The sequence below is a fragment of the Megalobrama amblycephala genome, linkage group LG23, assembly GCF_018812025.1.
Source record: "Megalobrama amblycephala isolate DHTTF-2021 linkage group LG23, ASM1881202v1, whole genome shotgun sequence".
Taxonomy (NCBI): domain Eukaryota; kingdom Metazoa; phylum Chordata; class Actinopteri; order Cypriniformes; family Xenocyprididae; genus Megalobrama; species Megalobrama amblycephala.
The window spans coordinates 4,297,930-4,308,941 of NC_063066.1; the positions used below are offsets into that span (position 1 = coordinate 4,297,930).

At 37.2% G+C, this 11,012-nt stretch overlaps 1 protein-coding gene across 1 annotated transcript; it reads right to left on the minus strand.

The window, feature by feature from the left end:
• Nucleotides 1-216: 216 nt before the first annotated feature.
• On the minus strand, nt 217-7,201 carry cxcl14 (chemokine (C-X-C motif) ligand 14). Its single transcript, XM_048176911.1, has 4 exons — nt 6,897-7,201; nt 5,528-5,633; nt 3,741-3,854; nt 217-1,411 (listed from the first exon to the last, which is right to left on the minus strand). The coding sequence occupies exons 1-4, from the start codon at nt 6,958-6,960 to the stop codon at nt 1,396-1,398; spliced, it is 300 nt and encodes a 99-aa protein (XP_048032868.1). The 5' UTR covers nt 6,961-7,201; the 3' UTR covers nt 217-1,395.
• Between the last annotated feature and the right edge of the window lie 3,811 nt (nt 7,202-11,012).

Genomic DNA, 11,012 nt, shown 5'->3' on the forward strand with positions numbered 1-11,012 from the left:
CTAAACATGGGGACAGGACACTGTCAGTCAATAAATGGGAAAACAAAGTTAACATGTTACTTTTTCTCTTCGAAATTGTTGTAAATTTTAAAGAAACGTGTTACTTTACTTCATAAGTAATCTGATTACATAACTCCCGTTACTTGTAATGCATTACCGCAAACACTGACACAACCAACAATCTTGATCACAGTATAAACATGACACACCCTGTGATTTATTTAAATGTTTATTGCTGTGCTTGAAGATTACACTCCTTGGACTTAAGTTGTGTTTGGTGGGTCAGTCCAAACACATAGACTCAAAACATTTCTATTATTTATTATTTAAATAGTAAAACAACAAATCTGTGATACAATACATAGGCTTCACTAATAAATTCTGAACAAGCTAGACTATAGGCAAGGTGGTTCATACACAAGAACCTATTCTGTGTGCTTATACATACAATCTGATGTACAAGAAGAGACGAGAAACATTCCATTTACCAAAAAGAAAAACGCAGTCATACCAAACAAAAATTTAAAACAATAGCTTACAAATCCTGCACACCTCAAAAGAGGAGGAGGCACATATATTGTGCTGATAGGAGGGCCGATATTAAATAAAAAGCTTAATTTTAAACACATGACGTACTGCAGGCCCCAAGGGTCGTGTGCTTGCCGTGTGACGGTACATGTCCACGGAGGAATAAAATATATGTGTAAATATAAAGTAAAGGTATGATTTGAGTTGCTTATATTATTGAACATAGCATCGTCTCCTTCACTTCACCATAAAGTACCAAATTCCAAAGTAATAAGTGAATAAGTTACATAAGAAAGCACTTTTGGGCAGATCGATGAGAAACAATGTTTGGAAAATGATTGTGAAGAAAGAAACTTTCCCTCCTTTTACCGGTTGAATGTTGGCATTGAACACAGTAAACTCTCTGAAGATATTATTTACACATCCTCAATATTTCTGTTCATTTGTACTGCGAGAACTCTAAGATCTACTTTGACACTTGTGGATAATATATCACAGTAGTTTCAAACCAGACAGTATCCAAATATAGTGTCAGGACTCCTTTATATGCCACAACACAATGAATTAGACCAAGAACTGATGCTTCAGAAAACATTACACATTGCAAAATGTAATGGTCACTTCTTACAGATGGCGCTTTTCTCTGCCATAACTGCACATTTGGCTCAACATAAACATTTCTGTATGACTATAAATTATTCCACATTAATATAACTTAATAAAAATGGACCGGTGTGCTTTATTGTAAGCTTGTCTGGGTATATGCTTTGTCATGCTTTAAAAAAATTGGTCCTCTGGTCATCCACAGTTCACTGGTAGTGCTGTGCATCCCACAATGTTTTCAGCCTCGTGCATAACGTAGAACGATTAGGCCTCGTACACCCTACAAAGGGACGAGAAACAAACATTTGTTAGGGGTTATACTGGCCTTTTTAAAGATGCATAAAGTATTTTTTGCTGTCCGATATGCAAGTCGTCGTGGGATTATAGTGACACCTACTGGTGTGGAGTGTACATCTTTTAAAAGTCAGCATGAAACAGAAATTGTGATAGTCTTTTCTTCCTTATTAGGGGCTTTCTCACTGGGTAGTTATAGGAACTAGCCACCAGGGCGGTTTCCCATAAACTAATTTTTCCCCTAAGGTAATTTTTCCTGGTTGAATTCACACTGTGAGCAGGAACTCTGAAGTGAAAATTCTGTCATCATTTACTCCCCCTCAAGTTGTTCCAAACCTGTATAGATGTCTTTGTTCTGCTGTACACAAAGGAAGATATCTGGAAGAATGTTTGTAACCAAGCAGATCTCGCCCCCCCCATTGACTACCACAGTATTTTTTCCCCTACTATGCGCAAACAAACAATGCATGTGCGCTCTCAGCTCACTGATCGCAAAAACAACGTATTTCTGCATGAACACAATTCAATATATTCGCGTAGTTGTCAAAATAAATGTACTGAGTGTTTTATAACGGATGCTTGCCGAACAAGTTTGTGGAGGATCAGTGGTTTTTATGTACACATGGGCATCAGACGCTACAAACATAGACACGAATGCTTGTTCTGAGAGAGAAACTGTTCACTGATGACACTGACCTGCCTTCAGATTGCTGAGTTTATTTTTCATTTGTATTTTGGTGTGTTTAATAATTCTGAATGGATCCATATAGCAGCTATATGCAGTCCTTTGGCGTCTCCCTGTGGTTTTGTTTGGTATAGCAGGTTGACTTGTGCTTATTTGTTTATTTTACCAATAATGAGCCCGCATTCTGACATAAACACGGAAGTGCTGCAATGAAAATAGCGTAGCAGTATGACAGGGAAAAGATGAATTTGTTGAATAAAGTTATTTTTGTTTTGTTTTTGCGCACAAAAAGTATTCTCGTCACTTCAGAAGATTAAGTTTAAACCACTGCAGTCATGTTGACTATTTTTATTTTTTCTACCTTTCTGGATTTCAAAAGGTGCAATGGCATTGCTGCCTATGTGTGGATCAGACACCCTCGGATTTCATCAAAAATATTTTAATTTGTGTTCCAAAGGCAAATGAAGGTTTTACGGGTTTGGGACGACATGAGGGTGAACTAACTCGTGAATAATAAACTTTATTCATGTTATGGACATGTAAGTAACATTACGCCAAAAGTAATAGTACGTAATGAGGTTACAGTGATTTGGTTCATGTCAAGTGCATTTTTGAGAAACGCACATAGAAAAGGATCAAACTTGTGTAACCTTGCACACAGAAATCCATCTTTTAACTATCAGATCCATCAGGAAAAGCCACTCGCTTCATTGTGCTTTAGTTCATGCAAGGCTTTCTTTTTTGAGTTGCAGACAACATTAGCGAGTCCGTGATTTACTAGGCTATTGATTTCATTTTTATCAAGCTATCATGTTATTTTTTCCAATCCACTGGTCACCATAGAAAGCCGAACTCAGAAATAACTTGAAAATAATTTTTGAAAATCGAGACTCTGGTTTTTCTTATAAAAAATGTATTTATGCATGTCAGGTTCGGGTAGGAAGTGATTCGGGTCAGGTATAGATTTTAGGACCCGAGAAGACCTCTAGTTTACACAGCTTTTTAAAAATGGTGATATATGGCATGCATTCAGCCAATCAACATACATTTATGTCATTAGTAGTTCCTATTGTGCTGGATTAGACCCTGAGCTGAAGTAGGAGTTAATTTAGTCCATCAATTCCCTCCAATGACTAAAATCGTTCCCTGTTCCTGCGGTGCGCCAAAATAGGGGGTATTTCCGCCAATAGTTATATAGAAAATGAAAATATTGCATGGTGTGAAAGCCCCTACTGTGAAGTATATCTGAGTGAAAATTTCTAATAAACACTGCAACATTAAAAAACCCATAATTGTGAGTTATGATTTCATGGTCACTGTAAATATATATTTTTAATTTCCTCTTAATAAAACCTTTTAATAAAGAACTGAGTGCATCTTCAAAGTCAACATAAAATCAGCTTTCATTTTTCGGCTGACAATGGAAACCTGTTCCCAACAACCACAATCCATTCTTGATAGATTAAATAGTCAAGTGTTTAATATTTAACTTTGGAAATATGTCAGATTACGTAAGTAATTTGGATTTTAAACTGTTTCATGTTGACTTTGTGCTGCTGGCAGGCAGTCGTGTATATCTAGCAATGTTTCAAACCTCGTGACGATCAGCAAACATTTTATGTTACGCTACCTGTGTTTGTCCTTCCAGATTTTGAACCACTTGACAAGGTTCTTAGTGCTCTGGAGTCTGGGGTGCAGGCAGTACTCTTGACCTTTGAAACGGGACACATTCTCCATGGTGACACTATAAACACATGGGAAAAATTAGGGATGAGTGGAAGTGAGGAGAAGATGGGTAAACAGGAAGAGACAGGGGGAGAAGATTAGTCATTTAAGCCACACAAATATTATGCATGGATTTTCATTCCCGTTACTAAATGTAAGAAACTCTGTACGAATTAGAGATTTGAGAAAAATCATCGCTCAGATTAAAAGCAGAAGGTGGAAAATAGATATCCAAACTTTCTAAGCGATTCAGAGGTGAATCATCATGACCACAGAATGCACTGCTGAACACGTGACCAGTAAACAAATCCAAAACCAAAGCAGATTTCAGTTCAATTTCGCCTGTTAAGAAGATGTTTACCACATTGCTGGAGTCACTGAATCACATTGACCACAAGTCTTTTTGTTTTCTTCTTGATTTTCTTTTTACTTTATTATTCACCTGTGCAGCCAAAAGCACATGTTTGTTGTCTCTAAACTCACAGGAGCTCTTGTGAGACTGGAGAAGCTTCTAGAATGTTAAACTCACGCTCAGTGCCATTTACTGGAGAGAAGGAACATTCTCAGCACAGTCCGCTGGGTTTGTTTTTCTCTGAGGTCAGAGCTCACGAATGCAAATGTCCATGGATTGTTTATCAAAAACTAATACAGCTACAAAACTAATAAATACAGAATTGTTTATTTTCATTACGTAAAATATATTTCTGCACTAACTAATAATTATATACAGCATAATTACCAAATGAAATAGATATTACATAATCGTCAAATGATCACATCAGTACAGCATCTGAATCAAGAACATCTGTGCACTTCAAATATTACTGAAAAGTAAGCCAGGAATAAGTTTCATATCCGACCAATTATAAATTCACAGTTTATAGCAGAATTTCTGGATCCAAGACATGCTGTTGAATAGACATCTAATTTTACTAATAAGAATATTATAATGCTTTTCAGAATATTCCCATAACCTTACTATAGAATGCACTGCAATACCTAATATGACCAGCAGATGGAACAGTAATGCATAGTAATGTTCATGTTGACAATCAAAAAGACAAGCTTATCACAAAGACAACTTTGCTTTCCATCAGAGAAAACATGTTTGGATCTTATAGGTTTCATGAAGAGAATGCATTTTCATAACAAAACCACACTGAGTCCATTGACTATAAGCTCTCTCCTGGACTGCAAGTGTGGTACTAAACTGTCATTCAGATCCTTCTAGAAAATCCAGCTAAAAGAGCTTCTGTTGGCAGCTGGTTTTACAAGGTGATACAATGGCTGATCTAAGATGGTCATTTATAGTCATCAGCTAGGCGGAATGGTTTTGGTGGTCGATCCTCTGGATTACCAGACAACTACAGCCTGGTTTGAACTGGTGGTGACTGGATTGAACTGGATGACCATGCTTGACCTTTCTAGCAGGTTCTGGAGCAGATGGCACTTTATTATTTATTTATTTTTCTTTTCTTTTTTTTACAGCAATGACAATCTACACACATGCTTGAAATGCCTCACCTCAGTTACATTTCTTTGCAAGATCTTATTATAAGACAGGTCTATGGAAGCTTGTTATTCTTATCCAGTTAATGAAGCCATTTCAATCAAAAGTCGTGAATATAGTAATAAAATACACCATAGATACACACACCCAAACAAGCAAATAAAAGATTTTTTCCAACTCACAATATCATCTTTTCTTGGCAGTACGGATGTTTAGGCTTGATCTCCAGCTTTTGCACATCTTTGTACCGGATCTTCGGGCCTTTTCTTGTGCATCTGCACTTATATGCTGAGAAATGAGTAAAAAGGCAAGGTTTAGTCTTGGGAAAATGCATGCAGTAGATAGAAATAGAATATAAAGTTACAGTATAAATGCATAAAGCCAAAAATGTTAAAGCCAATGTGAATGTCATATTTACAGATGTGTTTCTTTTAATAAAATGAACTCTGGACCACAAAACCAGTCATAAGCGTCAATTTTTAAAATTTTTTTCACCTGAAAGCTGAATAAATAAACTTTCTATTGATGTATGGGTGCAAAAAAAATCTAAATATTGAGAAAATTGCCTTTAAAGTTGTCCAAATGAAGTGCTTAGCAATGCATATCCACTCACAAAAATAATTTTTTATATATATTTACGGTAGGAAATTTACAAAATATCTTCATGGAACATGATCTTTACTTAATATCCTAATGATTTTTGGCATAAAAGAAAAATCGATCATTTTGACCCATACAATGTATTGTTAATCAGTGCAACTTATGACTGGTTTTGTGGTCCAGGGTCACAAATATTATTACAAAAAAACAATTACAAATTTAGATGTTATTAATTTTTATGTGACTTATTTAAAATGCATTTAACATAGTATCTACACAATGACTTTCAATACTGTATTAATGGAAATTATTTTTTTGTCTTAAAGTGAGAATTCGGAAGGAAAAACAGCCATAAATATAATTATTCATTCTTTTTTAGATTGTGTTGTGGACATTTCTTCCTGAGATGGTTTGTGCCCAGCATTTTCTAACTTTCAAACACTTGACTGAACTGACAAATGAGGTTGTGCAAAATCAACAAACAGCACAGCACCGGCATGGTGATTCATTAAAGTGCCATTTGCTGTTTTCACTCTCTTTCAGCACTCTGTCTATGAGGCAGGTGAGCTGACCTACATCTAATCCCTCATCAATCTTCTCTGCTTCATTCAGCATCATCTCTAAACAGCCTCTCAGGACAGAAGCCAACAAGACTCATCCAGCAGCACAAAGAGACACTATTTACTATCTCTGGCCAAGTTTTGCAGAATGAACTAGACTTGTTAGAGAGAAGAAGACATGTTTGACAGTTGCACCAGCATAAGGCGCTGTTATTCTGTGGGGAAAGTTGTAAACATTGATAAAACTGAAGAATAAATGTTTGTTATAGCTACTAAAATCATGCACTAAAACATAGAAGCTACAACATTGAATTCTGTTTTGTTATTGCCTACTAAACATGAGATTTAAAAAAGAAAAGGAAAGAAAAGAAAAAACATAACACACACTCACCCTCTGTATTGAGTGAATAAACGGCGATAACCAGCAAAAGCAAAGCGGCCGTACAGCGATTCATCCCAAATAGTTAGTTGAGAACCTCCAGCAGCCTCCGGTCTGTTTGTACCACTCAAATCCAATAATCGAGATCCTCAAACAGTGTGAGTTTTGATGATGAACCCAGTCTCTGTCTCAGTGATGTCAGTAGCAGGTTGAAAGTGCTCCGCGAGACGTCATGCACACCGTTGCGCGCGCTCTCCTCAATCTGTCTCTCGAGCGCGCGGAGCTTCTATAAACACACGCTCGAGCGCCTCATTGATATGCAGAGCCCGCCGACGAATTAACTGTGGCCGTGTCTCCAAAACAAGCGAGCTGCCTTCCTGGACTGCGTTTTTGGGCCGTGTGGACGCAGTCGAGGCTGTCTAGGTAGGCAGCTCTCTAGGTTTTTAGACACGGTCTACATCTATCCACAGAGAAAAAGAAATGAAATTGAGTTATAAAGTTTATTAGGAGAGTCTGTATGTTGTTAGGGGAGATAATTGCATTGGCTTTCATGCCTTTTAAGACTCACTTAATTTGATTCTTGCTCATGAATAAAGGCTCAGTTTAGCACTCTTTCTCTCTGTAAGTAAGTAAATCTAGTCTATTCAGTGTTTAATGCTGCGGACATCATAAGAGTCTTTAGTAGAAGAGTTCTGCTTTAGACCTCAGTAGTTTAAATAAGTGTTTTTGAGGCTTCAATAAGAAAGAATTATACTTAAGTAAACCTGTGTATGTTTGTTTTTATCTGTAAAATCAAATTAGCTTTCATCAGAGATTGTTGCCGATGATTATAGTGTTTCTGTAATCATATATATATATACACACTGTAAAAAAATACACCATATCTACTCAATAAAAATGAGGCAACAGATTACAAGCAATATTATTAATTAAATTTCACAAGGTTTGGTATTGAGTAAATATTAATTAAATGAGACCCTTAATAGTTATCCATTTAATATTAGTAGATTTGAATAGAAAACAGTACAGAATTAATTAGAACCTAAACAAAAATATTGAGTTGAATTGAAAAAGATAAACTCCATAATGTGTAAATAGTACTAATAAAAATTAATTTAATTCTACATTCTACTCAAATAAGAATTTTATTAACAATTCACTTTTGTGCTTTACACAGCAAAAACTGCAGAGTTAAATTAACTCTCCTGGGAGTACATGTAAGACCATACTCAAGAGTGTTAAAGTATTAAAATACAAGTGTTACATGAACACTGAATCGACATCAATAATCAGCCTGTGAATCTCAACGACGGTGACAAGCAACATATTCTGATCAACAGATCAACCCTGAACATTAGAAAACAAGCTACTAAAAAGTCGCATAAACAGAACAAAATAAAATATGAGAATAAAGGAAATTACTAGGACAATTCAGCTCATAATTTATTCATGCAGCAATGCATGAAGGGAGCCATGGATGAATTTTGATTGGTGGCACACAGAATGCATGCGTTCTTCTTACTAGCCCAGTGATAACAAAATAAGTTTTCTTACCTAAAGTCAACCAGTTAAATTTTGCAAGATGAGCAATATAGAAGAAAACGAACATTCACTGTCTGTAGCCTAATGTTACTCTCTTCAAATGTCTTGTAGGCCTGCTGCATAAAAAAGGCGCACTTTGACAGGAAGTGCTTTTCAACTAAAAATTGCCTGATTACATTAATTTGAATTCACTCAATATTCTCTCCATTTGGGATTAGGTAAATATAATGCTTATGTTTTATTTAACTACAATGGGTAGATTTTATTCCAACCATTTTTATGAACCATTGAATACATTTTAACCAAAAACATTAATTCAAATCTACAAGACCACAGAATCATTTCAGTTTTTGTGTTACCCAGATCCTGGGTCAGACGTAACAACCCAGTGTTTGGGTGGTTTTTGCATTACCTAGATCCTGGGTCAGACGTACCGTAACAACCCAGTGTTTGGGTAGTTTTTGTGTTATCTATATCCTGGGTCAGGCGTAACAACCCAGTGTTTGGGTAGTTTTTGTGTTACCCAGATCCTGGGTCAGACGTAACAACCCAGTGTTTGGGTGGTTTTTGTGTTACCCAGATCCTGGGTCAGACGTAACAACCCAGTGTTTGGGTGGTTTTTGTGTTACCCAGATCCTGGGTCAGACGTAACAACCCAGTGTTTGGGTGGTTTTCGTGTTACCCAGATCCTGGGTCAGACGTAACAACCCAGTGTTTGGGTGGTTTTTGTGTTACCCAGATCCTGGGTCAGACGTAACAACCCAGTGTTTGGGTGGTTTTCGTGTTACCCAGATCCTGGGTCAGACGTAACAACCCAGTGTTTGGGTGGTTTTTGTGTTACCCAGATCCTGGGTCAGACGTACTGTAACAACCCAGTGTTTGGGTGGTTTTTGCGTTACCCAGATCCTGGGTCAGACGTAACAACCCAGTGTTTGGGTGGTTTTTGCATTACCCAGATCCTGGGTCAGACGTACCGTAACAACCCAGTGTTTGGGTAGTTTTTGTGTTACCCAGATCCTGGGTCAGACGTAACAACCCAGTGTTTGGGTGGTTTTTGTGTTACCCAGATCCTGGGTCAGACGTAACAACCCAGTGTTTGGGTGGTTTTTGTGTTACCCAGATCCTGGGTCAGACGTAACAACCCAGTGTTTGGGTGGTTTTCGTGTTACCCAGATCCTGGGTCAGACGTAACAACCCAGTGTTTGGGTGGTTTTCGTGTTACCCAGATCCTGGGTCAGACGTAACAACCCAGTGTTTGGGTGGTTTTTGTGTTACCCAGATCCTGGGTCAGACATACTGTAACAACCCAGTGTTTGGGTGGTTTTTGCGTTACCCAGATCCTGGGTCAGACGTACTGTAACAACCCAGTGTTTGGGTGGTTTTTGCGTTACCCAGATCCTGGGTCAGATGTACCGTAACAACCCAGTGTTTGGGTGGTTTTTGTGTTACCCAGATCCTGGGTCAGACGTACTGTAACAACCCAGTGTTTGGGTGGTTTTTGCGTTACCCAGATCCTGGGTCAGACGTACTGTAACAACCCAGTGTTTGGGTGGTTTTTGCGTTACCCAGATCCTGGGTCAGACGTACTGTAACAACCCAGTGTTTGGGTGGTTTTTGCGTTACCCAGATCCTGGGTCAGATGTACCGTAACAACCCAGTGTTTGAGTGTTTTTTGTGTTACCCAGATCCTGGGTCAGACGTAACAACCCAGTGTTTGGGTAGTTTTTGTGTTACCCAGATCCTGGGTCAGACGTAACAAACCAGTGTTTGGGTAGTTTTTGTGTTACCCAGATCCTGGGTCAGACGTAACAACCCAGTGTTTGGGTGGTTTTTGAGTCACCTAAAAGTGTTGCGTTGGTCTTTTCACGTGATGGAAAAGCCTTATGCCTTGTATTAAATTTTAAGATTTTATAAAAAAGATACAGAATATAAATACTTAGGATGTTAAAATATGTTACGGTGAAAACAGGACAACAGAGACTGGTCGATTACACTTGAATTACTTCCAAATGTTTAAGTTTTACTTCTAATATTTGTTAAACAAGCTTAAATGTAGGCAATATATATTAAAAACTATATAAAATATGCTATACTATAAGATATGATCAAAAATAAAGGAAACCAGTGGTTGTGTGGAGTATTTAAAAAAAGTTTAGAGGATTTAAGTTAATCTGTAAACACTAAATCATGTATGAAGTAAAAGAAAAAATAAGTTAGTATTACAGTAATGCTGGGTTAAAAAATCTAATTTACTGGGTAAAATTAACCCAACATGTGTTCTGTCTTATATTAACCCAGCCCTTGGGTTGTTTTTAACCCAGTGTTTTTTTTAGAGTGATAACTAGGGTTTGTGTAAAATCTCCTACAATTTCATAATGGTGACAATTGCTTGGGGCTGATGTTGTCCACCCTTATGTCATCACTGGCATTTAAAGTGAATTACAATAAAAGAAACAAAACAACGGTTGCTATGGCATCTATTTATTCATGTTGAAGGTTTTATTTATTTAACACATGATCATGAATTCATGAAGATTTCAAGTCCCATATTGACAAAACATGTAGGACTTCTGAAAGGTTTAAAAG